Below are 27,770 nucleotides of genomic sequence, written 5' to 3' on the forward strand. Positions count from 1 at the left end.
CGCGCGGTTGGCCTGGTGTTGCTTTGCGATGGATCAGGCGGAAGAATTCCAGTAAGAGAAAATAATCCTCGTCCCGGCGTGGGGAGCCTTGGGTCCTAGGCCTCCTTACCCACCCGGTACTCCCTGGGAGCAGGGAGGCAATCGGGAGGTGAGCGCAGCGGATGGCGGCTGCAGGGTCTGCGCGGGGCGGGGCGGCAGGCGCGCCACGTGACGAGGCGGGCACCGGGCGGGGGCGGCGCCGGGAGGGCTGCGCGGCTGACGCCGTGCGCATTTCGCCGCAGGGACGCAGTGACAGGGATTTGCGACTAGCGTTCTCCCCATCAGATGCAACGTTGCCGTGTTTGTACTCGGTGACGGGCGCGGAGATTATTGGTGGGGACGAGACTTTCGCAGCGATACCGTACTCGAAGGAGGGATGAGCACCCGTAGATTGTTGTAACTGTGGCAAGTGGTCAGAAGTTCTCATCTCTTCTTCCCACAGGCTTTTGCACCAGTTGCCCATTTCCTTGCCTGGCTTGACTATTCGGATAAGGACAACTTTGGGGAGCTTCCTTTTTGCTTCAGGTTTAGTACGCTTACTCTTAGGGGAAGGGAAATCTGTTGGATGGCTAATAGAGTTTCTTGTTTACAGGGAAGCGATTGAGAAGCAGAGCTCAAGAGGGGCTTATTCGTGGGCACGGCCCCCAGGGAGACCCTAGAAAGTTCAGGTCGTCCACTTTAAACAAGGGCGTACTTGTTCACTGGTGGTGGCATCTGGAGCTCTGATCTATCGTTAGGCCAAGAAATGGGGCCCTTATGGAGGCCTCCAGTAAAGGCTGAATTAGAGGTGGGGGTGGGGAGCTCGGTGTACCCCACTTTGAGAAATAAAAGTTGAGGTGGGCCTCCAAGTACTAATTCTCCCGGAGTCAGAAACTGTATTTCTGAGCCCTTCCCCCTAAGTGCTAGGTGACTTCTTCCCACATCTTGCCCAGCTGGTCTGGTACCCCCTGTAAGTTTCACCGTTTGAGAGACCAGAGTGTTTGTCTTTAAAGTTATTAGGGAGGTGGGAGCTTTTTCCAGAAGACTTTTCTTATTTTATTTTATCTATTTTTTTTTACAGAGGGAGGGGAAGAGAGGTAGGTAGAGAGACTCTTGAGCAGGTCTCCACACCCAGCCCTGAGCCCTTGGGAGTCCTGGTGGGGCTCTATCCCAGGACCCTGAGATCATGAGCAAATTCAAGAGTTGGGTGCTTAACTGACTGATCCACCTGGGTGCCCCCGGAAGACTTTTCTTATGTGAAGATAACTATTAAAGGAACAGAAGGCAGGAAGAGGGGAGTATAGTTAGTCATGGCCCCGGAAGAGTTGATTTTCAAAGGCTCAACTCTGAAGCCTTGTGCTCAATACAAAGCTTTTAAGATAGATAAACATGAAGGAGAAAATAAAAAGAATAAACCTGAGTACCAATCCTTTATGTTGTATTTTAGGAGTCCAGCTATCCTTTACCAAGAAGAACTCTGTTAGTTTTAGACTGGGGAATTCCTTTACATAAAAAATTAGAATGAAAGAACCTTTGGATGGTGAATGTGGCAAAGCAATGGCACCACAGCAGGGGCTTCTGGACAAAATTAAAGAAGAACCTGACAATGCTCAAGTAAGCATTTCATTTTATTTAAAAAAATTTTTTTTTATTCTTTTCTATCTGGTGAATTCAGATTTTTAGTTAGGCAGTTTCTGGCTTGTATGTTAAAACGACCCCAGTTTTTTCCCCATTATATGAGTAAATCAGTTTTTCTCCTCTTTAAATGAGAAAAGGTCTTGGTAACTGTATATTTCTTTTTGTAAAAAGAAAGTAATATGTATTACCATTTTTCTATACTTGGTACTTTTTTTTTTTTTTTAATTTTCTTGTATCTGACAGTAGTTTCCTTTTATTCTGTAAGTATTTGTGTTCTGTTCTATGCCAGGGGATCAAGGAGTCAGTTTAGTCCCTCCACTCATTGGGCTTATAGGTTAGTAGGGAAGATAGACATTACACAAGTAATTGATCAAATAATATATATAATTACAGACTATGACAAGTGCTCTGCAAGAAAAGCCTAAAGTGGGGAATCTGACCTAGTTTTTTTTTTTTTAAGATTTTATTTATTTATTTGAGACAGACAGAATGAGAGAGAGAGAGCACTTGAGAGGGGGGAGGGTCAGAGGGAGAAGCAGGCTCCCTGCCAAGCAGAGAGCCCGATGCGGGACTCGATCCAGGGACTCCAGGATCGTGACCTGAGCCAAAAGCAGTCGCTTAACCAACTGAGCCACCCAGGCGCCCTGACCTAGTTTTGGTTGGGAGCAGAGCCTGGGTAAGGAAGGCTTCCCCGAGGGAAGGATGTTTAAGCTGAATTATGAAGAAGGAATTGACTGGGCAAAGACACAGAGAGTGTTCCAGACAGAGGGATCAGCATATAGGAAAGCCCTGAATTGGAAAGATGGGTGTTTCTTTTGAAGAACTGCAAGACCAGTGGGCCTGGAACAGAAAACGTATGAAAATGGTGATGATGGTAATGTTGATCGTAACAACACTAATAGTATTTATATATCAACATGTAGTATATATTATATCATAATAACTTGTGACATTATAAATATTAACTTACTGATATTTATATGTCCTTAGATTGTGCCAGGCACCATTCTAACCATATTATTATCCCCATTTTACAGATGAGGAAACCAAAGTACAAAGAAGTCAAGCAGTTTACCAGGGATCACCCAGGGATCACAGCTCATAAATGGCAGACTAGATTCAAATCTAGGTAGTCAGACTTCAAAGCCTGTTATCCTGCTTCTAGGATGAGGCTCTGTAGGTAGTTTGAGGCCAGATTATGCAGGACTTTGGGACCATGTTACGAATTTTGGTCTCTATGGGAAGACACAGTGGGAAGAGAGCAATGGGAAGAGACTGCAGGATTTTAAGTGGGAGAGTAAGATAAACATGTTCAGAAAGATCATCTAGGTACCCTTAGGGACCCAGATTGGAAATCTGTGGAGATCAGTATAGAGACATGGTTAGTTGTTTTGGCAAAGAATGATTTTTTTTTCTTGCATGATACTCTCTAGTTACTGTATAAGCAAACTAATAATACTAAAAATACAAATAATATAATAACAAAATAATAAATAATAATGGTAATATTTTATTTCTCATATCATCTCAAAGGCAGTATTAGTATTATTCCAGGACAGGGGTGCCAAATAGGTTTTGTCTCATTCATCAACTCCGTGTCTTCCTAGAGTGCTGTGCTGAGAAGGCATCTGAGGTAGTGGCTACAGGATGTGGGGTGGGGGGTGAACTTTTATAACAATTTCCTACTCATCCTCTTTCCTTCAGTCACAGTCCCCAGCAAAACACTGTGTAAAAATGCTATTGTAGCTCTACAGATCTGATGATATCTCTCCCTTTAAAGACCCGGTCTCCTCATGTGTGATAAAGCATGAACTTTTTAGTGTAACATCCAAACTATCCATGTTTTGGCCCTTGTTTCTGTCTTCAGTATCATTGATCATCCTTCCCACCTTTTCTAATCTATTTACCTGCAAACTATCTGCAATTTACTCGAAGTCATATTCTGTTGAGTTTTGTTTTCTCGCCTTTGCACATGCCATTTTTTCTGTCTGTGGTATTCTAAATAGGCAACTTGGCAAAAATTTTTCTCCTCTTTAAGACATGGTGTAACAGTTGGTCACTCGGGTAGATGAATCATTCCCTTTTTTTCTATTGTATATTGCTTTCACTTTTCCTATGGCATCTACAGGTCAATGAATTTTGTTTTCATACAGAGTCTGGAATCCTCAGTTCTTAGTGCAATGACTGGCACAAGATTACATGCTCAGTAATTGAAATAAAGAATCTCTGTTTCACAGATGAGGAAACTGGACCTGAAGGAACAAGGGACTTCACCAAGGTCCCATGGCAAAGTTGGGATACAAAACCAGTTTTTAAAAATTCTAGATCCAAGTTTTCTTCCATTATGCCTTGTCTGTATATAAATTTAACAAATATTGTGCTATGAGTTGAATGTTCTTTCTGAATATCAAAATTGTGATAATGAAAATCCCCTTAGCAGCTTACATTTTATTTTTTTAAAGATTTTATTTATTTATTTATTTGTCAGAGAGAGAGAGAGCACAAGCAGGGGGAGCGGCAGACAGAGGGAGAAGCAGGCTCCCCGCTGAGCAGGGGGCTCAATGAGGGACTCCATCCCAGGACCCTGGGATCATGACCTGAGCCGAAGGCAATCGCTTAACCGACTGAGCCACCCAGGCATCCCAACAGCTTACATTTTAAATATAAGTAGAGAGGGACTGACTCAGTTCTCTTTGTTTTATATTAATGCTACTCAAGGTGAATAGGCTATAATCTTTGTCATAATTGAGAGTGTGGGCTATGATAGAAAAGCCAATTAAACAAATAGTGTATGGTGTTTTCCATGTTGCATTTGAATATTGGAAAATGGTAGGCAAGAAATAAAAAATGTTTCATACTTTCTGATATAGCCTTCCCCTGCCCGCCCCCCACCATCCAAAAGCAGTGTTCCTATGAGAACTTTTGTAGGCTGAAATGGTGTAAAACGAAGAAGTGATTACCACTAATTTATGTGGAAAATTTTTGAGCGTTTCTGGATTAGGCTTTCGTGATACCGTAGGACATATCTTACAGCTGCACAAAATCAAGATAAAGCACTGATGCTCACATAGTTCAGAGCTATAGCAGCTGAGATGGTTGATGCTGAGGTGCTGAGTGTGCTTCCTGGGAAAGGAGCTTGGTGGTGCTGCTCTCGCTTCTTGCTTCTCGGATGCACGCTGCCTCTGTAACTTCTTGCTGCAAAACAAAGCTGAAGGCTGTTTTCGGTTTTTGCCTTTTCTCATAAAAGCAGAAATCTTCAGATTTCTTTTGGTTAGTGAAAACAGGTACTAATGTCTTTTGTGAAAGTGAAGTGGCATTACGTGAACTTTTGAAAAGTGGGGAAAACTCTACTAAGAGTCTGTTCTGGATATTCAAGTTACAGTTGCGCTGTCATTCATTCAGTGAGTTTTTATTCCTGCTTACCATAAATTTCATAGCACTTGCTCAACATTGTTGTAAGTAGTTTATATATGTTAATCCATTTGATGCACATGACCCTGTTACTCTTCCTGCTTTACCCATGAAGGTGCTGAGACACAGATAGTAACTCGATAAAGGTCACACAACTAGTACGTGGTTGAGTGAGGATTTGAACCCAAGCAGTCTGGTTCAAGATCCCAAAACCTTAACCAGGATACTGCAGGCTAAGTTGTGTTAGTTATTTTTTCAGAAGAGCTACAAAGATGAAACAAGACCTCTGCTCTCAAGGGAATTGATACTGTTAAGGGGGAGATATGGGAATAAGAGGTAATTATTTATAGAGTGTACCTCACCAGAAGCTATGCCAAGCATGTCTTGTGTATTCTCATTTAAATTCTACAACCATATGAGGGATGTATCTTTATCCCATTTTACAAATGAGGGAACCGAAAAAAACAAGTAAATGAGGGAGCTGAGGAAAGGAGAGGTTGGTAATTTACCAAATTCAAAGGCAGCAACAGAGCTGGAATAGGAACTGGCTTCAAACTTGTATTCTTTCTCTTGCTTTGTGCCACTTTTGTATGGATACAAAGTCACAGTATTATGTAATTATTGTAACAGCAAATTGTGTAAGGTGCATTTGGGAGCATAGGGGAAGGAGCCTTTAAGTTTGCCTGAAGAGGAAAGGAAGGCTTCATGGGGCAGGCAGCACTTGAATTGTGACAGTTAATGTTTTCAGGCAGAGAAGATAGTATGGGCCAAGTCATGGAGAGGTGAAAGAATGTGGTATGTTTAGTGGTTGAGTATTTCAACAACAAGGAAGAGAAAAAAAGAGGATAGATTTAAAATACTTGGGTAGTGCTGATCAAACTTAAAGATAGCGTATGAGTTACATGGGTCAAGGAGGAGTTCCAGAATACTTAGAAGTTTCTGTCCTCAGTAAGTTGAGTTTTTGATACTATTTACTGAGAGGCAAGGAACAGGATTTGGGGGGAAATAAGTGCAGTTTGGGATCTGTTGTGTTTAAGGGGCTAGTGGGACATTCAGTTGGGAGGCATTTGCATATATGGATATGGTATTTAAAGATTTGAAAGTTATCTACCTGTAGGTGTAGTGTTGTCAGATAAAATACAGAATGTCCAGGTAGATTTGACTATTAAGTTAACAGTGATTTTTTTTTTAAAAGATTTTATTTATTTATTTGACAGAGAGAGAGAGACAGCAAGAGAGGGAACACAAGCAGGGGGAGTGGGAGAGGGAGAGGCAGGCTCCCTGCCAAGCAGAGAGCCTGACTCGGGGCTTGATCCCAGGACCCTGGCAGACGCTTAAGGACTGAGCCACCCAGGCGCCCCAACAGTGATTTTTTTTTTAAGATTTATTTATTTATTTATTTGAGAGAGAAAGAGAAACAATGGGAGCTTGGGGGAGGAGCAGAGGGAGAGAGAGTCCCAAGCGGACTCCGCACTGAGTGAAGAGCCCAACACGGGGCTTGATCTCACAACCCCAAGATCACGACCTGAGCAGAAACTGAGAGTCAGAGGCTTAACCGACTGCACCACCCAGGCACCCCAGCAGTGATTATTTATTTATTTATTTATTTTTAAGATTTTATTTATTTATTTGACAGAGAGATAGCGAGAGCAGAACACAAGCAGGGGGAGTGGGAAAGGGAGAAGCAGGGTTCCCGCGGAGCAGGGAGCCCGATGCAGGGCTCGGTCCCAGGACCCTGGGATCACGACCTGAGCTGAAGGCAGACGCTTAACGACTGAGCCACCCAGGCGCCCCCAACAGTGATTATTTTTTAATATAAGTATGTTATATGCAATACTTGGGACATACTTATACTAAAAAAGTATTTGTTGTTTATCTGAAATTCATATTTAACCAGGCTTTTATATTTTTATTTGCTAAATCTGGTAGTCCTATATAGGTGATAGTTGAAATTATGAATGTGGATGAGTTCATTCAGGGAACAAAAGTAGAGGAGAGAAGAGCTCAGGATAGAAAGCTGGGAAACAGATTAATTTAGGGTTTCAAAGTAGTCCCCTCAATCAGCCGCCTCAGCATTACCTGGAAACTTGTTAGAAATTTATAGTCTTGGACCCTGTTCCAGATCTACTGAGTTAGAAATGCTGGGGTTGAAACCCAACAATCTATGTCTTTTTTTTTTTTTTTTAAAGATTTAATTTATTTATTTGAGAGAGAGAGTGTTGAGAGAGAGAAAGAGAGAGGTCACAGCAGGGGGGAGGGGTAGAGGGAGAAGCAGACTCCCTGGTGAGCAAGGAGCCCGATGTGGGACTCCATCCCAGGACCCTGGGATCATGACCTGAGCTGAAGGCAGACGCTTAACTTGAGCCACCCAGGCGCTCAACAATCTATGTCTTAAGACATATAGGGGCTTCTGATACCACTGAATTTGGGAACCATTGACTTTAGGGCTGAATATAAGATCAATGAAAAATACTAAGACATAGTAATAATTGAAGTAACAGAAGACAATGAAGTGGAATCATTGGCCGTATCAGATGTATCTCAGAAGCCATGTAAGATAAAACCTAAAAAAAAAAAATGTTTATTGGGTTAAGCAGCTGCAAGATGATTGGTTAATCTTAAAACAGTTTCAATTGGGGGTGTCTGGCTGGCTCAGTTGGAAGAGCATGCGACTCTTGATTTTAGGGTCGTGAGCTTGAGCCCCATGTTGGGGGTAGAGATTATAAATAAATAAATAATAATAAATAATAAATAAATAAATAAATAATAAATAAATAATGAATTAAAAAAAAAACCAGTTTCAGTTGAAGCAGTAGCCTGACAGCATTGGGTTCAGGAGGGAATCAGTAAGGAAGGAGAGAAATAATGAGGTGCTTTTTCTCTGGCTGGTTGGAAGGAGAGAGAAGAGGGTAGTAGTTCCTTAGGAAATAGGTTCCTCGTAAGTTGAGAGGAAAAAACCAACATGGAGGTGGTGAGAGGCTGAAGATACATGTCGGTGGCATGGAGTGCTGAAAGAAGGGGGAGGGAGAGGGATCCCAAACGCAAGCACTGTTTTTAGTCATGGTTAAGAAGATTGCTTTTTCGGGGCGCCTGGGTGGCTCAGTTGTTAAGCGTCTGCCTTCGGCTCAGGTCGTGATCCCAGGGTCCTGGGATCGAGTCCCACATCGGGCTCCCTGCTCTGCAGGAGGCCTGCTTCTCCCTCTCCCCCTCCCCCTGCTTGTGTTCCCTCTCTCGCTGTGTCTCTCTCTGTCAAATAAATAAATAAAATCTTTAAAAAAAAAAAAAAAAAGAAGATTGCTTTTTCCTGTAAGATAGGAGGAGAGTTTGTTGATCAATTTGTAGGCATGGTGGAGGGAGGGAATCAGGGTGTTGAGGGAGTTCTTAGTTGTTTCTTTTTTTTCTTGGTACAATTGAAACATCAGGGAGCAGGAAATTTGTAGGGTTGATTTATTAGTGGTGAAGGTTTGGAACAGTTTGTGAATCAAAAGGGACATTTAACAGGCATATTAGAAAAATATCAGAGATTGAGTTGATGATAAGGCAAAGTAGCTTTATATTGATTCTTTTTGGTAAATTGAAGGAGGGTATAGATACTTTTAACTTCCTCTTTGCAAGTTCCAATAAATAAACATTGTTATTCAAGTATAATGTTTAAGACCATCCACTTGGATTCATTCAACGAATATTTATTTAATGCCATAATTATGAAAATAATAAAAGCTAGAATTTTTGTGTGTAAGTCATGCTTAACTTTTGGTTTATCTGTAAGGTATCATGCTACAAACTGCATTTGTATTAAATCATTTATCCCCCCATAATGGCCCTAAGGATTAGATAATATATTTTATAGATAAGGAAATTGGAACTAGAAGAGATTAAATAACTTGTTTGAGCCAAGATCACATGTTTCTGCCTGCTGTCAGAACCCATAACCTTCTCTGTTAGGTTATGTTGACTGTGCTGAGATGGGAAAACAGATATGGTCCCTGTCCTTAATGGGCATGGTCCTTTCAGTCTTGTGCGTATGGGGGAAAGAAGAAGGGTGTTAGACATAACAAATTATCACCCACATAAATAGGAAATGATGTATTGTGACAGGTGCTATGAGTGAAAGGAAATGGGAGACTATAGCAGGGGAACTTCTTTTTCAGTGGGGGCCAGGGTTTAAATTCATTGTAGTAATTTTTTATTATCTTATCTTACTTTATCTTATTTTATTTTTTTAAAGATTTTATTTGTTTGTCAGAGAGAGAGAGCACAAGCAGGGGGAGCAGCAGACAGAGGGAGAAGCAGGTTCCCTGCTAAGCAAGGAGCCCAATGTGGGACTCTATCCCAGGACCCTGGGATCATGACCTGAGCTGAAGGCAGATGCTTAACTGCCTGAGCCACCCAGACATCCCCATTATAGTAATTTTTAAAAAAGATTTGTTTATTAATGAAAGAGAGAGACAGTGCATGTGGGAGGTGGGGAGTGAGAAGAGGGGCGGGGGGAAAGGGAGAGAGTCCTAAGCAGACTTCCTACTGAGTGCAACCCAATGCGGGGCTTGATATCATGACCCTGAGATCAGGACCTGAGCTGAAACCAACAGTCGGTGCTTAACTGACTGCGCCACCCAGGCGCCCCTATAGTAATTTTTTTAATATTGTATTTATACATCTGTGAGGGAGATAGCACGGGTTTTGGAACAGAGACCTGGGTTTGATTCCCATCTGTGCACTTAATGTCTCTGTGACCTTGGACAAACTGCTGAACCATCTATCTCTAAGCTTCACTTTCCTCGTCTATAAAGAAGATATCATTGTTCCTGCCTGATTGGCAGCAGCTCATTTGGTGCCATAATGTACACTATGGGAAGTGGTAAATTAATGCAGTGGTACCTAGTCTTTGTGGCATGTAATAGTCCAAAGCAATTTCAAAAGTAACTTTGGGAGCTGACCTATCATTTATTTTGCTAAGTATAGGGGTATTAAAAATACAACTAGTGTTTATTATCACCATTGTTTCAGAAAAGAAGACTACTTTTTTAACTTTTTATTTTGAAATATGTATTTAAAATTTTTTTTTAAAAGATTTTACTTATTTATTTGATAGAGATATAGCGAGAGAGGGAACACAAGCAGGGAGAGTGGGAAAGGTAGAAGCAGGCTTCCCGTTGAGCAGGGAGCCCGATGTGGGGCTCGATCCCAGGACCCTGGGATCATGACCTGAGCCGAAGGCAGACACTTAATGACTGAGCCACCCAGGCGCCCCTGAAATATGTATTTTAACACCAAAAAAAAAAAAAAAGTAGGATGGTTGTGATCTCAGAATAAAGAACAGTCTTTTTCAAAATACATATATGTATTTTTAAAATTTTGTTTTATGATTATATTTTATCTTAAAGCATTTTAAAGAATGTATAATTAGGATAAATCTGATTTAGGCTGTGATGATTCTATGTATAATGAACAGATTGCATTGAAACTCTTGTGTCTTTTCTGCCATTAACAGATATGACAGTTTGTAAGTCTGTTGGCTAAAATTACTAATTGGATCCAATCTCTAAATCATTCAGATTTAATTTTATTTTTTGTTTCCTTATAAACACAGCCTAAAAAAAGGGTAGTGCTCAACATTGAAATAGCTATGTATGGCTCCTATGTATGAGATTACATTTGAAAAGTAGTTACAACTGGAAAAGGTCCTTTTTGTAAAGATTAAATCTAGTCTGACAATTTAGAAATTTTGACTTTTGAGGTATTTGTGAAGGTGATTATGATTAGAATGTAGAAGAGATATGACAGTATTATTTTTTGCTTGAATTTCTAGTTTATTTAGATACTAACACTGTGTTCATTTCTCTCTCTTTTTTTTCTTGAAGGAGTACGGACATGCCCCAAAGCCAAAAACTCAAGAAAGTGAACTGAAAATCAGTGCTGTGTTTTCAGTCGGTGACAGTCCTCTTGGTAAGAAATAGAACTGTATAAGTTAATTATGATTAATATTGTTATATTCTGGCTAGTAGAATTGAGGGAAAGTGCCTCCTCATGTAAGTTTTTTTTCCCTTAAGATAAAGCAGTACTTTTTGAACTGGGTAGCTGGTCTTGACTAGCATTTTAAAAAGTGGAATAGAGGGGCGCTTGGCTGCTCAGTTGGTGGGGTGTGTGACCCTGATCCTCAGGGTTGTGAGTTTGAGCCCCATGTTGGGTGTAGAGATTACTTAAACAAAATCTTAATAAAAATAAAAATAAAAAAAATATATATATGTATGAAGAAATAAAAAGTGGGAATAGAATTAAGATTATATTAAAGTGTGATGCATGTAAAGAAACATGATTTCATGAAACTACTGTTTCAATTATTAAATTTTACACACATACAAAAATATATGTCTTCTGAGTTATAATGTGAAATATAGTTCTTACTATGGGTTATGGTTAAAAAAGTTTGAAAACCCCTGTTTTAGAGTATTTATTGCCTCATTAATATTGGATTTCAAGACTGAGAATTTGTCCTAAAAAATGGAGAATGTATATTTGTTTGTGTCGATACTGAAACTGTTTCCCCCCCTCCCTTATTTTGTATTTATAGCCCAACAGTTGACCCCAGGCTTTCAGTTTTCTCTTGCATCATCTGGCCCAAACATACTGCTTCCTTCGGTTCCAGCCATAGCTATTCAGGTTTTTTGTTCTGGTTGTAAAAAAATGCTTTATAAAGGCCAAACTGCATATCATAAGACAGGATCTACTCAGCTTTTCTGCTCCACGCGGTGCATCACTGGATATTCTTCACCTGTCTGCGTGCCACCTCTTCCCAAGAAAACCTGCACAAACTGTTCAAAGTATAAAATTTTTAATTACATCCCTTTTTACTTTTCTTTTTTAGTGTGTATATAATTTAGCTCACATATGCTATTGTTAAAAAAAACCAAAAGAACCAAAGATGCGATTGCTACTTTAAATCTCTTTAGCATGTTTCTATGGAAATATTTAGCTGATTGAGAAATTTGCAAATTTTCAAGTTTTGTAACATTAGATAAGAGACTTGGTTTTATAAGTGTCATCTAAACCAGCTTTCTGTCTCTTTAAGCTTAAATTTTACCGTGAAAAGAAATAAACCAGTTGTGGAAATTGTAGGACCACTCATTTATTCTGTAATTGTAGATAGCAACCATTCACAACTATTTATCTTGAAAGTTATTGAAGTATAGAATACAGTAACAGTTTTATTATATAAGTTATTTAATTCTTTAGAAGATAAAAAACTCTAAATGGTTACAAAAGTAATGTGTTTATTTCTAAAACATCCTTGTAAGTTTTTGTTGGAGGTTATTGTTGCTTTAAAGTCACACATAGGTGCAGAGAAAGGAAGAAATAGCAACAAAGCCACATAAACTTCTTTCTCTACATTAGTATGTTTGAAAAATTTGGCATGTTCTGCCTATTCCTGTGGTAGTGTAGTTCTAGGAACACATTGTATTGTCAGTAGTCATTAATGTAGAGTGAAAAAAGTTAAGAGCTTGGTTTAGATCATGGCTCTAATCCCTTACTAGCTATATGACGTTGGGTCTAGATTTTTAACTTTCCTAAGTCTCCATTTCTTTGTTAGTAAATAGTATCTACTTACTCAGATTTTAATGAAACAGTGTTAGCCCAGGGCTTGGCACATAGCAAATGCTTAATAAGTGGGATCCTATTATTTTTAATAATAAAATTATTATTATGTGTATTAAGATAGAATTTATAGGCTCCTATTTTTTCTTTGGAGATAGATGACAGTGTCTTTATCTGCCTGGGTGTTGGCCTTACGTATCTAAAAGTAGATCCTGTTAAAATGGAAATCTCCAACTAAAAAGAAAGAGGAATTTAAAAATATTTTACATAAATATTCAAATTAATATTGTTCTAAAATGTCCTTCTAATACCTTACTTAAACTCTTCTATACATTCTCATGAAACTGATTTGGAAGGGTAAATTTAGTTTTCTGTTTCTATATACTCTGTTTCAACATATCAGATACCAAAATGAATTAAATTTTAAAGAACAAAGCACAACTTATACATCCAAATGCATATTATTCTCTTAAAAATAGTCGCTCTTGTCAGAGACATTTTACCACAGTGCTGCTCTTATTCAAAATTTTGTTTTGATCTCTTGATTTGGCATTGCATTCAGAGCCTATGAAACATCCTTTAGACCAAGTTAGATGACAAATCTATCTTTATACCATGGTTTTTGCAAAGTGCCAAAAAGTTGCTTGATGCCTTTATCAGTTGACTATCGTAGACGAATTCAACTGAGTCATAACTCTTAAACATGATATTTGACTATAACACTGAAAAGTTGTTCTTAGAGTTCTTGTAAATAAAAGAAATTAGAAGAATGTTGGAGCCATGTTTTTGGAAGGTGTATGGTTTTTTTTAAGATAAATGTTAAGGTATAAGTTTCATTTGGATGCATAAGATTTAGAATGCATTTATATTTATGTGCACAGATTTCCATTAAAAAATCATTCTCATTGGTTTACGTATGTGTATATTATACCACTGGCATATTCACATTATTAAATAACATTCTTTATTGCTTTGTTTTTAGTAGAAAAATCACTTTTCAAAATTAATAACTTCATCCGTGTGTAAGCATATCCACTTGGTTTCCAAGATTCACTGTCCTATTTTTAAGGTTAGGTGAGTTTTAGAAAATTACAGTACTTTGTTGTTATTGTTATTCTTTGATAGTTTACCATGGAACAGTTCTGTATAATAAAGGCACAGGATGGGAGGCAGAATAGTGGAATGATTAACTCCATGGACTGTGGAATCACACTGCCTAGAGTTTGTATTCTGGCTTCACTGCTTACCAGCTGTGTGACCTTGACAAACTATTTAACCTTTCTGATTTGGTCTCATCTGTAAAGGGACAATTATAATAATACTTACCTCACAGAATTTTTTTGATAATTAAGTTGGGTAATTTGAATAAAGAGAACAATGTCTGGTACATACTAATTACTCAGTACACATTACTATATATAATATTATTGCCATTATATTCTTTGTGGCCTCTACTAGTGCTTCTAATGACCATTTCCTTTAGTTTTTTACACTGATCAGAAAAATGGCAATACTTAGTCTTTGTTTTTACTGTCAGTGCTTATTATAGCAATGAGGTCTTACAAAATAACTTGAGTTTTACAGAACGGCTTGATTATTTGTGTTCTTTCTGTCTTATTCTTAATTCCATCTGTCCTCTGCTACTAAACCTTAATAGTTCTTTTATTTGTTCCCTTACTCTCTTCCTTTATAGTTAAGTTTTATATATCATGCTGATTTTTTATATTAATCTTTGGTAGTTCATCTCTTTCCCAAATCTTGCATTTCAATTAAAAAAACCCAAAACATGTCATTCCTTGTCTCACTCATGTTTCTACTCTTGGCAGCTGCTGGCTAGTAAGAGGACAAGTGTTTTGTGGTCTGGAATTTTGGGATGGCTACTTGTTCCATTGGCTCCAGTGGATGAAACTTGGTTGGAGCTGGAAGCCTCACTGTTTTTGTCATGAACATCTAGCTGGATATATTTTAAATATAATTTGCCCTCAACACATCCATAAATTAGGTATCATAAACCCATGTTAGACACAAAAAATTGAGAGTAATTACTTCAGTCATTGTTACTCAGCTAAGTAACAGAACTAGTCCTCAAACTCAGGGTTGCAGACGCCTTATTCCAGGCCAGCTGTTTTCTCCTATGCAGTAGCTGCCCTTAGTAAATGTAGTTATTTTAGCTCACAGTGTGTAAGAAATTACAGTTACAAAGTACACATTTCATTTTGCCTTTGTTATTTATTTTTAGAGACATTTTAAATCCAAAAGATGTGATCACAACCCGATTTGAAAATTCTTCTCCTAGCAAAGATTTCTGCAGCCAATCATGTCTTTCTTCTTATGAGCTAAAGAAAAAACCTGTTGTCACCATATATACCAATAGCATTTCAACCAAGTGCAGTATGTGTCAGAAGAATGCCGACGTAAGTCACGTTGTACCTTTTTTGGGATTCTGTGCAAAGATCTGAGATTTTTGATTGGCTTTGCTGATTTTGGATGTGTATGTGTTTTTATTTCCTAGATTCGATTTGAAGTTAAGTATCAAAATGTGGTGCATGGTCTTTGTAGTGATGCCTGTTTTTCAAAATTTCACTCCGCCAACAACCTCACCATGAACTGTTGCGAGAACTGTGGAAGCTACTGCTATAGTAGCTCTGGCCCGTGCCAGTCCCAGAAGGTTTTTAGTTCAACAAGTGTCACAGCGTATAAGCAGGTATGAAGATCTGTCTGTCACACATAGTTAGGCTCGCTCCTTCCAGGGTGGCCCTGCAGGGATGAAATGCAAAATAAACAAGATCAGTTGATCTTGGTGTATGAGTTCCCATGCAGAAAAGTGGGATAGATTCTGGTGGTGTAAGTGTTGATTGTGGTAGTGAGATGATACAGGTGGTCAGGAATTCACAAATGGGATTTCATGTTTTGCGAGGACTCTGAAATATTTTGTGATATAGTGATAAGTGAAGATAGCCCCATATAAATAAACTATGACCAGTTATAGATGATAAAAATCAGTGGATCTAAAGCATATCTTTTTCCTTTTAGAAAATGTATTTTCTGGGGCGCCTGGGTGGCTCAGTTGGTTAAGCGTCTGCCTTTGGCTCAGGTCATGATCTTAGGGTTCTGAGATCGAGCCCCACATCAGGCTCCCTGCTCAGCAGGGAATCTGCTTCTCCCTCTCCCTTGGCCTGTCTCCCCAACTTGTGCACATACTCTCTCTCTCTGAAATAAATAAAATCTTTTTTTTTTTTTAAAGATTTTACTTACTTATTTGAGAGAGAATGAGAGAGAGCGAGCACATGAGAGGGGGGAGGGTCAGAGGCCCTTCTTTTTTTAATTTAAATTCAATTCATTAACATATAGTGTATTATAGTTTCAGAGGTAGAGTTCAGTGATTTATCAGTCTTATATAATACCCAGTGCTCATTACATCATGTTCCCTCCTTAATGTCCATCACCCAGTTACCCCATTCCCCTAACCACCTCCCCTCCAGCAACCCTCAAGTTTTTTTTTTTTTTTTTTTTTTAAGATTTTATTTATTTGACCAGAGACACAGCGAGAGAGGGAACGCAAGCAGGGGGAGTGGGAGAGGGAGAAGCAGGCTTCCCACTGAGCCGGGAGCCAGATGCAGGGCTCATCCCAGGACTCTGGGATCATGACCTGAGCTGAAGGCAGATGCTTAACAACTGAGTCACCCAAGCACCCCAACCCTCAGTTTGTTTCTTATGATTAAGAGTCTCTTATGTTTGTTTCCCTCTCTGATTTTGTCTTGTTTTATTTTTCCCTCCCTTCCCCTGTGATCCTCTGTTTTGTTTCTTAACTTCCATGTATGAGTGAGATTATATAATAATTGTCTTTCTCTGATTGACTTATTTCACTTAGCATAATACTCTCTAGGTCCATCCATGTCGTTGCAAATAGCAAGCTTTTTTTTTTTTTAAAGATTTTATTTATTTATTTGACAGAGAGAGAGATAGCGAGAGCAGGAACATGAGCAGGGGGAGTGGGAGAGGGAGAAGCAGGCTTTCCACCGAGTCGGGAGCCCGATGTGGGACTCGATCCCAGGACCCTGGGATCATGACCTGAGCCGAAGGCAGACGCTTAACAACTGAGCCACCCAGGTGCCCCAAGATTTGATTTTGATGGCTGAGTAGTATTCCATTATATATATATATATACACATATATACATATACACACACCACATCTTCTTTATCCATTCATCTGTCAGTGGACATCTGGGCTCTTTCCATAGTTTGGCTGTTGTGAACATTGCTGCTATAAACATTGGGGTGCAGGTGCCCCTTCGGATAACTACATTTGTATCTTTGGGATAAATACCTACCCCATATAACTTCTCATTTAGAGACTTTATGTTGTGTCAGTGACAGTATAGGGTAGTGTCTGGAACTTTGGAGTGAGATGAAATGTTTGATCTCCCACTTTTCTGTTTATTTGTTAATTGAATTAAAATTAATTTAACCTTTTTGTTAATATAATTTCTTAAAGTATCTCACTATGTTGTTGAAAGGATTCTTTGATACAGTATATAAGTTATTTAGCATAGGGCCTAGCTCATGGCAAGCACCGAATAAATAATAATATTGGTAATTTATGTAAATGGTAGCCATTATTATTATTGTTTCTTAAAACATGAGTAAAGTTACAGGCAGATTTTATTGTGAACTGAGCTTGAAAAACAGGTAGTTCTGTAAGATCTCTTAATATACATTGAACATCATCTCTGTTTCCTCCTGCTAAAGAGTCTTAACTGGTTAAGTAATCTTAAAGGTGGTAGATGATCTTCTAGATTGATGTCCAAGATCTGGTGAGGATGGCCCTTTGGTTCATGGATTACCTGGTCATTCTTGATTATTTGTACTGAAAAAAGTGCATTACAAATACCAAATTAATTACCTTTAATGTGTTTTGTTGTTAATATACATGAGTAGTTACTAATTTTCTTCAGTTTCATTTTATTATTGTCTGAAAGAACTTATTTTTCCCACATCCCAACTTCGAGAAAAATCTATAGAGTGGCCTCATAATCATGTTCAAATATTTCAGCCAAAGGCAGTCTTTGTAGGTAGGTTTTCTTTTTTCTTTTCTTATACAACTTGTATGTTTGTGCTAGGTATCTAAATGTTATTTTATTTTCTTGATAGAATTCAGCCCAAACTCCTCCATATGCCTTGGGGAAATCATTGAGGCCCTCAGCTGAAATGATTGAGACTACCAATGACTCAGGAAAAACTGAGCTTTTCTGCTCTATTAATTGCTTATCTGCTTACAGAGTTAAGACAGTTATTTCTTCAGGTAATGTTTAAATTCGATAAATTTATAGATTTAGTAACTATTCAGTGTAGCTGCTTTTCTTTCATTTTGTTACAAACTGAATTTATCTATGTGGTTAAACTGAGACCCAAGATTTAGTTTCCGAGAACTCATTTTTAAGTGAAAATAGTTTTTCACTGATTTTCTTGGTTGAGGTATTTATTTTGTAGTTTCTGTGTGAAAAGAAAGACCAAAAAAAAAAAAATCACTTGTAAGTTCTAAATTTTTGTGTAAGTAGGACTTCACTGCGATTAGTTGCAGTTAGCACAGATTATTGTAAAGTTCCTTGATTTTAGTTTTGTATATTACTATTTTTTAATCCTTCTAATACACTTTTGGATCATTTGTTCATCTATGTAGCTTATTCATTGGTTTTTATTTTTTCTTACCAAGGTGTCCAGGTTTCATGTCATAGTTGTAAAACCTCAGCAATCCCTCAGTATCACCTAGCCATGTCCAATGGAACCATATACAGCTTCTGCAGCTCCAATTGTGTGGTGGCTTTCCAGGTATGATCTAAGGTAGTATTTTACCCCTGAGGTTCTTTTAGGCATTGGTCTATGGCAATATGTTAACTGCCGAAGGTCTATATTTACAAAAGATTAAATTTAAGTTAGAAAGAAAAAAATTCTGTTCAACTCTGGTCCCCGAAGTCATTTCTGCAAAATGTCTCAGCCAGGTATTGAGCCTCAGTGCCGTCTTCCCTATTCAGGGTCCCTACATAAACTACCCTTCCCTCCCACTTTTGCCTTTGGTTCTCTCCCTTTCAAAAGGATGGAAACTTAAGATATGGTTCAGATAAGTCCTCATGTGTCCCTTCCTCTCATCCTGGGCCAAATGTAATGACTCCTGGCATGAAATTGTAAGCCTCCATTTACTTGTCCCATTTGTTCCTCACTCTCTGAGACAGACGGAGCAAGTAGAGTTTAGTGACCCTCTGGGATGGCAAGATGCCTGATAAAATGTCCCTGGCACCAGGGCAAAAGAGACCACTGGTGGCCACCATGCTCTTCATGGCCATCAGAGGCTAGTTGGTGATGGGCGTGCCAGTGGAGGGGTATTTTGAGGGAAAGAAGGGGTCTGCTTTAGTTTATTAGAGCCCTGTATTAGAAGTGTCTGGGAAGCCCTAATTCCAGTCCTTAACCTTATAATGTTGCATTTCTCAGTCCTTCTATTCTGGAAGTATGCCATTTAAACTCTTCCTGTGAAATACTTTATAAAGTGTTAAGGAAATATTTGTGGGGGCATTAATTTATTAAAACAAGAAAACGAAAATTACCCAAGTCATGTTATTTCTTAGTTGCAAATCTTTGCCTTATTTGTGTTCTTCCAGAATGTATTTAACAAGCCCAAAGGAACAAACTCTTCAGCGGCACCCCCATCTCAGGGCCAAGTGGTTGTAAGCCCACCGTCTGGGTCAGCAGTGTCAGCTGCAGGAAGTAACGCCTCTGCCGGTTCCGGTTCCGGTCCCACCGGCTCCATCAGCAGCTCTGCCTCTGCCACAGCCAGTTTCCAGCCTCTTGCTGCCCCATCCCAAGTTGCTGTAGCTCAGACACTTGTTAAACTCAAGTGTCAACACTGTAGCCATCTGTTTGCCACAAAACCAGAACTCCTTTTCTACAAGGTAAAGAGAAATCATGAAAGGGATGGAATATAAATGTATCCATCAGAAGCATTTGTCTTTTCATCTTCGACAGTCACTTAATTTGCTTTGAAATGAGGAGAATGATTTCTTAAAGATAAAGCCACTGTTTAATTAGGTCTTAATGACTATTTTTTTTTTCTCTCTGCAGGGTAAAATGTTTCTGTTTTGTGGCAAGACTTGCTCTGATGAATACAAAAAGAAACATAAAGTTATGGCAATGTGTGACTACTGTAAATTGCAGAAAATTATAAAGGAGACTGTCCGATTCTCAGGGGTTGATAAGCCATTCTGTAGTGAAGGTAAAGAAAGCAAGCCAGTTCAGTTTTATCCACAGAGCATGTTGTTGTTATAAAGTAATTCACGCTGAGTTGAGCCATTAATCTATAATTTTCAAGTAATTTTGTTTTATGAGGTATAATTTGAGGATTTTTCTTGAGTTGATGCTTAATTCACTGTTTTTATACTTAAGTCACTTTAACGTCTATACTTCTAAATGTTAACTATAATCTCAATAAAGAAAAACTTGAAAAAAATTTTTTTAAAGATTTATTTATTTTAGAGAAAGCACACAGCAGGGAGGGGCAGAGGAAAAGAGAGTCTTAAGCAGACTGCATGCTGGGCACAGAGCCTGATGTGGGGCTCGATCCCAAGACCCTGAGAGCACGACCTGAGCTGAAACCAAGAGTTGGATGCTCAACTGACTGCGCCACCCAGGCGCCCTGAAAAAGATTTTAAATATTGTAATATATTTGTGATCATGATTGGCTTGTGGTGATGTTTTAAATTACAGTAATCTTAAATAAATTGCTTTAAAGCTCAAAAAAGACTTTTGAAAGATAATTAGGTCAATGATATTAGTATAGAGTGTAAAAAATCATAAGTTTAGCAATGACTTGAGAGATCTTTCTGTTCTTGCACCCACTTGTAAAGAGGGTACTTAAGCAATTACTGCTTCTTGGCTTAAGAAACTTTTATATCTGTGATGTTTCTGAATATAGATGGCCTAATATTTAGAGTATATGTAAAAGGTGATACGAGTTTGTTTTGTGAATATAGAGACTATCCTTGCTCCTATCCTAGAAGCAAGTAATTGTGTCAAGTATGTAGAAATTAGCTTAGCTGGTACCTGAGACTGTGGAAACTCATTTTATCTCCTTCAGGTTAATATAAGTTTGATGTTTCTTCCTTTCATCCCTTCTGGTTCTCAGTTTGCAAATTCCTCTCTGCCCGTGACTTTGGAGAACGATGGGGAAATTACTGTAAGATGTGCAGTTATTGCTCACAGACATCCCCTAATTTGGTAGAAAATCGACTGGAGGGCAAGTTAGAAGAGTTTTGTTGTGAAGATTGCATGTCCAAATTTACAGTTTTGTTTTATCAGGTAAATGTAACATACCTTTTTGGCTTTCTGAAGTTAGTAGAAATTATTTTCTTAAAATATGTTTGGATCATGTGAAGTAAAATTTACTGTTTAGAACTGGGTTAAAATAAATTATGGGCTCCTAAAGCAAAATTCAACTGAATATAAATATGAAATTTTGGGGGTGAAGAGTATAGGATTTCTGGAGACTTTGTTGTTGTTTGAACATATATTCCTTTTATTTTTATATTTCGCTTTCTCTTGAGGCATATTGACCTTATTTATAACTGAGTTCTCTTAAGTTAGAACCTTATGTCGTTATGTTGCGTTAAGTGGCTCTCTCATTCAGAAGGTTGCTGTGATGAATTGGAAGTCAGACCTTGTTCTCACTTAATAGGTCAAATGACTATGACTGACGTCCTTACCCACTACCTTTTAAAAAAATTACCTTTTGAAAGGCTAACTGTGAAAGCTACAATTAATTGAACCACTAATACACACCTAGTGTTTCATAAGTGTTGTTTTATTTAATCCTCACTATGGTCCTTGGAGGTAGGTATATTACTACCAGTTTATAAATAAGGTAAAAGAGCAAGATCCAAGGAAGATACGTAATATAACCTTCAAGAAGCTGGTAGGTGATAGCTAGACAGCACCTATAATACTTGAGTGAAACCATCTGGTTTTTTTGCCTACCTACCCCCTAAAATATAATCTTCTTCATGGAGAAGTATGTCTTTATCACAACTATATGACCAGGAATCTATCTCAGTGCTCAAGACAAAGGATACCTGATTAAATATTTTTTGAATGAATCAGTGTCTTTACAACTCCAAAGTCCATATTCTTTCTACTACATTATGCTGCTGCTTAACCTCTTAAAAGTAGAACCTACCTCTAAATTCCTTCATCAGTAATTTTGAAAATGGGAGATCAATTTTTATATTCTATATATTGAGGGCATTTATGTGGAAACAAATAATTAAGTATATCTATTTTTAACCACATTATTTTAAACCCTATATTTTGTGATCACACCTGACTTATACATCCTGTTTTCTTAGTGCCTTCTGGTTTTATGACTAATGCTATCTTTTCATTATTTTGTGGTTTTAAGCCTATCCTACCTTACATTTCTTTCTCAGATGGCCAAGTGCGATGGCTGTAAACGACAGGGTAAGCTAAGTGAGTCCATAAAATGGCGAGGAAACATCAAGCATTTCTGTAACTTATTTTGTGTCTTGGAGTTTTGTCATCGGCAAATTATGAATGACCCTCTTTCACAAAATAAAGGTAAAATTAAACTTGGCTAACAGGATCTTTATGTTAGTGCTAGGATATGCTATTAGCACAGACAGTAATAAAAACAAAATTTTACTGGATTCAAATAGCGTGGATTTCCTTAAATTTCCTGTAAGAATTCTTAAAGCTTGCCCTTCAGGGAAGGTTAATCCTGATGCTTTTTGCTATCATAATCAAACACACCAAGGAATCAATAAATGTTATGATAAGCACTAGTTTTATCAGAAAGTTAGATTTGATTGCTTTTGGTTGAATTTATCTATACATAAATAACTTCCACTAAGAGATATATGTTATTCAGTTAATAAACTAGAAAAAAAAATAGAAAATCAGGGCAAACAAAGGGAGAGGATATAAGTATGTTAATATAGTTTCTGTGACTGGCATAAGATTTGATCCAGAGCTTGCTTATAGCCAAGGAAAAAAAACAACACATTAATTATATCAGAAAAAATAAAGTAGACCAGTTCTTCATAGGTAGCAAAGTTTTGTTGGCTAAGAATAAAATAATTTTGCAAGTAGGACAGCTAATATGGCAAAATATCCAGATGAATAGATACATATGTGGCATGTTCTTATAGTAGTTCCTTGAAGTAGTACTTCTCAGAGCTGGGTTCAAAACATTTGGTATTATGCTCTCTGATCAAAGCCTGGAGTGCTGTTGAATTGACAGAATCCATGTGCTTTGTCCTTACAGTCTGGCCCTTGTCTACCTTTTGCAGTCTTATTCATCATCACCTTAATCACATATGCCACGTGCCAATCTTTTATGTCATCATCTATTCCCTAAGACCAGTCAGGTCAGTGGTAGAATTTTCATTTTATAATATGGGTTGGCAAAAAACCAGTGGATGGACAGGTGCCTCACCAACTTATTTATAAAAATTATCGTGTTAAATTTTTATTGGAAGCAAGCTTAGATGGAGGAGTTTTAATATTCACTAATAGAAAAGCCCAGTTGATTCTGAAGCTAATACCTATATTTTTACCTGTTAAGTAGCATTTGAAGTTTATAATTTTAGAGAATCAGCCTGTCTTTTAAGTCCTATCGAATGTTAATTGACCAGAATCACTCTTTATACAGAGTTAGATATTTGCCCTGCTCCTTGAAAACTTAGTTGTTAAACAGGGTTTATTTTGTGTGTAACCTTTTTGTTTATACTAGGTCTTACCTTTTTATTTTAATCAGTAAATATTTATAAGGCGCAAACTGCTTCAGTGGAGCTCCCTTCTGCAAGGAAAAATACAACACCAGTTATAACCAGTGTGGTGTCATTGGCAAAAATATCTCCTACCCAGCCTACAGGGAACACTAGCAGTGTTTTAAAAGGTATGACTTGATATAAAGGCATTTGGTTAGACTGTAGAGGTGAGTGCTGTCTTCTAAGTAGCTCTTGTTGCTAATATTTACATTTATATTTATATAAGGAAACATGCCCCTTTTTCTCAGAGGGAAGTGGGTAGCAAGTAGGTTGGCCTGGGTGGGGAAGGAAGTGGCATGTATAGTTTATTTTTTTAAGAACCTAAGCGATTTTAATATACTTGCCTTTATCACTGGAGATTGTAATACAGCTGGATAAGATTGAGGCCCAAGAATCTTTACCTTTACCAAGCATCCCAGGTGATATTGACGCCCAGTTTCGTTGGACCATTTTTTGTGAAATCCTGGACTAGACTCTGGCCCACCTTAGTAAGAGGAAAGTAATTTCTTGGTCTCAGTGTTTACATCTGTATATTCTGGGGATAATGTATGTTTTAATTTATTACAGGTGCAGTTACTAAAGACGCAGCAAAGATCATCGAAGATGTAAGTTTTATTGTTAATATTTTCCCTCATAGTGCCACTTGTGTTTATTTTCATTTTGGATGTAGCATTTTAATATGTACCTGAATATATTTCTGTTTGCAGGTTAGTCTTTAAAAAAAGAGTAATAATCTATTATGTACTAATTTTGAGATCTTAAAGTTACATCATTAATAAGAATGCGTTTCTGATTTATTTCATTGTGTTCTGTCTCCTTAATTTCTTTAAATACTTGTTAATTCCATCTGGTTACTACATTCAAGTATTTTTCTTTAAGACTAGAAAGTCTCTTGAGGGGCACCTGGGTGGCTCAGTCAGTTAAAGCGTCTGACTTTTGATTTCAGCTCAGGTCTTGATCTCAGGGTTCAAGCCCTGTGTTGGGCTCCATGCTGGGTGTGGGGCCTACTTAAAGAAAGAAAGAGAAAGAGAGAAAGTCTCTTGAAAAAGTTCAGTGTAGTGTTGTTTTGTGCATCTTCAAATTATGTGAGGCTGAAAATAGTGCAAAGTAAAAATACATTTAAATTCCCACTTTATGTCTCAAATTTGAAATATTGTGAAACTTTCCAAAATTAAAAAAAATATTTTGAAGAAATGCATAATTTCAAATCTGGCAGGCCGAAAGGATTGCAAACTATGTCGTTGTCTGTGTCTTATGTTAGCAGGAAACAAAATTCCCATCATCCTTTATCAATATCGTATGAACCTAATGTATCAGATCTTGGGTTGATGTTTTTGGTGACTGTTTTGGCTGTTCTCTTAGCATTTGCTTTTGGTACAATTAAAAATATTTTTATGTATCATGTAACATTATCATTCAGATTCATTAAGTAGTGTATGCTAGTGCTGAAAAGTGTGCCCCAAATTCAGAATCTTTGGAACAGAAATTAGATATTATAAAGCTCTGTGATGAAGGCCAGGCCTCGGCTGTGAACCCCTGTGCTGTTCATTTAGGAGAGTGAAACTTGCAGAATATTAGAGATAATGCTCAAAAAAACAAAAGCAGCATTAAAGAAGGCACATTATTTAGTTCGCATGAAAATATCTTATAACCAGGAAAAAATAATGGAATAAATGGGAAAAAATCCTGGCAACACAGCTGCAAGATCAGTGCTGCCATAATGTGCCCCTAAGGCCAAGCCATCGCCTGTGCTAAAGCTTGAAGTGTTCTGATGATTTGAAAGGGAGGGAAAGTGAGACAAAAAGTTTACATGGCTGGCTTTCCAATTTTAAAGCCTACCAAGGCTGTAAGAAGCTATAACTGCTAACTGAAGCTATCAAAAACATTTCAGTTTTACCATAATCTAAAGAGGCTTTAACTTGGAAGACAGCCTCACACCTAATAAAGAATCTGTGAAAGTGGTAAAGAAGGTGAATTTGTACAAGGTTGGTGAAGGGGATGTTGACATTTTGCTTGGGTTGTTCTCCATGGATTAATAAAGGAAGACTTGCTAGAATTAGAAAAACAGGGCCCCAGCAGTTAGCCTGGGCCTTCAGCACAACAGCCAACAGTGAAGTAACTGGCATATGCTTTTGACCATATTCCAGCAACAATTGCTATTATTAAAGGAAATGATCCAAATGTGGATTGCTGTTTCATGGTGGCAAGGTGAAAAACGGACAGTGTTTCTGCATATCAAGAAACCTTCAGTGAAAAAAAAAATCTTCAGTGAAAAAAAAATTAAAGAACCAGCTACGTTAGATCCATTCGTTAACAGAAGTCTTTCAAGGACTCAGACTAGCCTTCCCCATGATGTGGAGAGAGAGCTTCTCCTAATTTGATACTTTTTTTTTTTTTAAAGATTTTTAAAATTATTATTTATTTATGTGACAGAGAGAGACACAGCAAGAGAGGGAACACAAGCAGGGGGAGTGGGAGAGGGAGAAGCAGGCTTCCCATGGAGCAGGGAGCCTGATGTAGGGCTCGATCCTAGGACCCTGGGATCATGACCTGAGTCGAAGGCAGACACTCAACCAACTGAGCCACCCAGGTGCCTGGGATCGAGCCCCTCTGGGGTTCCCTGCTTGGCGGGGAGTCTGTTTGTCCCTCTCCCTCTGACCCTCCCCACCGCTCATGTATACTCTCTCTCTCAAGTAAATAAATGAAATCTTTAAAAAAAAAAGCATTCTATATTGGTTGTAGATTTATGTATTCTGAGAATGCATCCCTCCTCTATATGTATGGGACAGTTAGTTTTGAATTATTCAGGGTTTTCAGGCATACATCTCTCATATTAAATATGACTGCCCTATATTTTTCCCTATGTGTAGTACTTCTATAATTCACCAGTCATTTAACCTGTGTTATAGAATAGCTCTGATTAATATTTTCAGTTTAGAAAAATAGGAAAAAAAACTAGGCAAATAAGCCCAATCTAACAATGGTTAATTCTCAGTGGTGGGAATACAGTAGAGCAGGATTTGGCAAAGTATGGAGTGGACCAAGTCCAGCCCACGACCTGTTTCTGTAAATATAATTTTATTGGAACACAGCCACTCACTCATTTATGGATTGCCTGTGGCTACTTCTGCACTACAATAGCAGAGATGAGGAGTTGCAACAGAGTCTGTATGGCCTGCAAAGTCTAAAACATTTACTACCTAGATCTTTATAGAAAGTTTACTGACATTTGCAGATTTTCTTCTTTGTACTTTACTGTATCTCACCTTTCCCTGAAATTTAAGACTATTTAAATAACTTTAGATTTACATACAAGTGAAATTCTATGATGTTTATCTTTCTCTGTTTGACTTATTTGTCTTTCTCTGACTTATTTCACTTTGCATAATACCCTCTAGGTCCATCTATGTTGTTGCAAATGGCAAGATTTCATTCTTTGTTTCAGCTGAGTTATATTCCTCTTTGTGTGTGTGTGTGTGTGTGTGTGTGTGTGTTTATCACATCTTCTTTATCCATCCATCTATCAATGAACACTTAGGTTGTTTCCATATCTTGGCTATTGGCTATTGTAAATAATGCTGCAGTGAACTTTGGGGTGCATGTATCTCTTTACTTTGGTGTTTTGGTTTTCTTTGGATAAATTCCCAGAAGTGGAAATCCTGGATCATATGGTAGTTTTATTTTTAATTTTTTGAGGAAACTCTATACTGTTTTCCACAGTTGCTGCACCAATATACATTCTCACCAAAAGTGCATGAGGGGGGCCCCTGGGTGGCTCAGTGGTTAAGCATCTGCCTTTGGCTCAGGTCATGATCCCAGGGTCCTGGGATTGAGCCCCGCGTCCTGGGATCAAGCCCCGCATTGGGCTCCCTGCGCAGCGGGAAGCCTGCTTCTCCCTCTCCCACTCCCTCTACTTGTGTTCCCTCTCTTGCTGTGTCTCTCTCTGTCAAATAAATAAATAAAATCTTAAAAAAAAACGTGCACAGGGGTTTTTTCCTACATCCTTGCCAACACTTGTAATTTTTTGTCTTTTTTATAATATCTAATCTGACAGGTTTGAGGTGATATATCATTGTGGTTTTGATTTGTCCTTCCCTGATGATGAGTGATGGTGATCATCTTTTCATGTGTCTGTTGACCATCTGTATGTCTTCTTTGGAAAAATGCTTATTGAAGTCCTCTGCCCATTTTTTAATTGGGTTGTTTATTTTTTTTTGATACTAAGTTGTGTAAGTTCTTCCTATATTTTGGTATTTAATCCCTTATCAGATGCATGATT

General features: G+C 38.1%; 1 protein-coding gene across 5 annotated transcripts in view; it reads left to right on the forward strand.

The window, feature by feature from the left end:
• ZMYM6 (zinc finger MYM-type containing 6) overlaps nt 1–27,770 on the forward strand; it is a 44,588-nt gene continuing 16,818 nt past the window's right edge. The window contains exons 1-15 of one of the 5 annotated variants that reach the window (XM_064589503.1): nt 1–51; nt 482–564; nt 1,466–1,632; nt 10,929–11,013; nt 11,639–11,888; nt 14,900–15,074; nt 15,173–15,364; nt 17,814–17,964; nt 18,376–18,491; nt 19,316–19,606; nt 19,776–19,926; nt 20,836–21,008; nt 22,133–22,280; nt 23,479–23,619; nt 24,059–24,096. In XM_064589503.1, the coding sequence (XP_064445573.1) occupies nt 1,540–1,632; nt 10,929–11,013; nt 11,639–11,888; nt 14,900–15,074; nt 15,173–15,364; nt 17,814–17,964; nt 18,376–18,491; nt 19,316–19,606; nt 19,776–19,926; nt 20,836–21,008; nt 22,133–22,280; nt 23,479–23,619; nt 24,059–24,096 (2,004 nt within the window). In that variant the 5' untranslated portion in view covers nt 1–51; nt 482–564; nt 1,466–1,539. Of the gene's footprint in view, nt 149–254; nt 565–1,465; nt 1,633–10,928; nt 11,014–11,638; nt 11,889–13,642; nt 13,735–14,899; nt 15,075–15,172; nt 15,365–17,813; nt 17,965–18,375; nt 18,492–19,315; nt 19,607–19,775; nt 19,927–20,835; nt 21,009–22,132; nt 22,281–23,478; nt 23,620–24,058; nt 24,097–27,770 lie in introns of those variants that run through there. The other 4 variants (XM_064589501.1, XM_045898126.3, XM_064589504.1 and 1 more) reach the window with 4 other exon arrangements.

Source organism: Mirounga angustirostris, unplaced genomic scaffold, assembly GCF_029215605.1.
Source record: "Mirounga angustirostris isolate CCGP_5_RB_7025 unplaced genomic scaffold, mMirAng1.0.hap1 SCAF_4, whole genome shotgun sequence".
In the NCBI taxonomy this organism is placed as follows: domain Eukaryota; kingdom Metazoa; phylum Chordata; class Mammalia; order Carnivora; family Phocidae; genus Mirounga; species Mirounga angustirostris.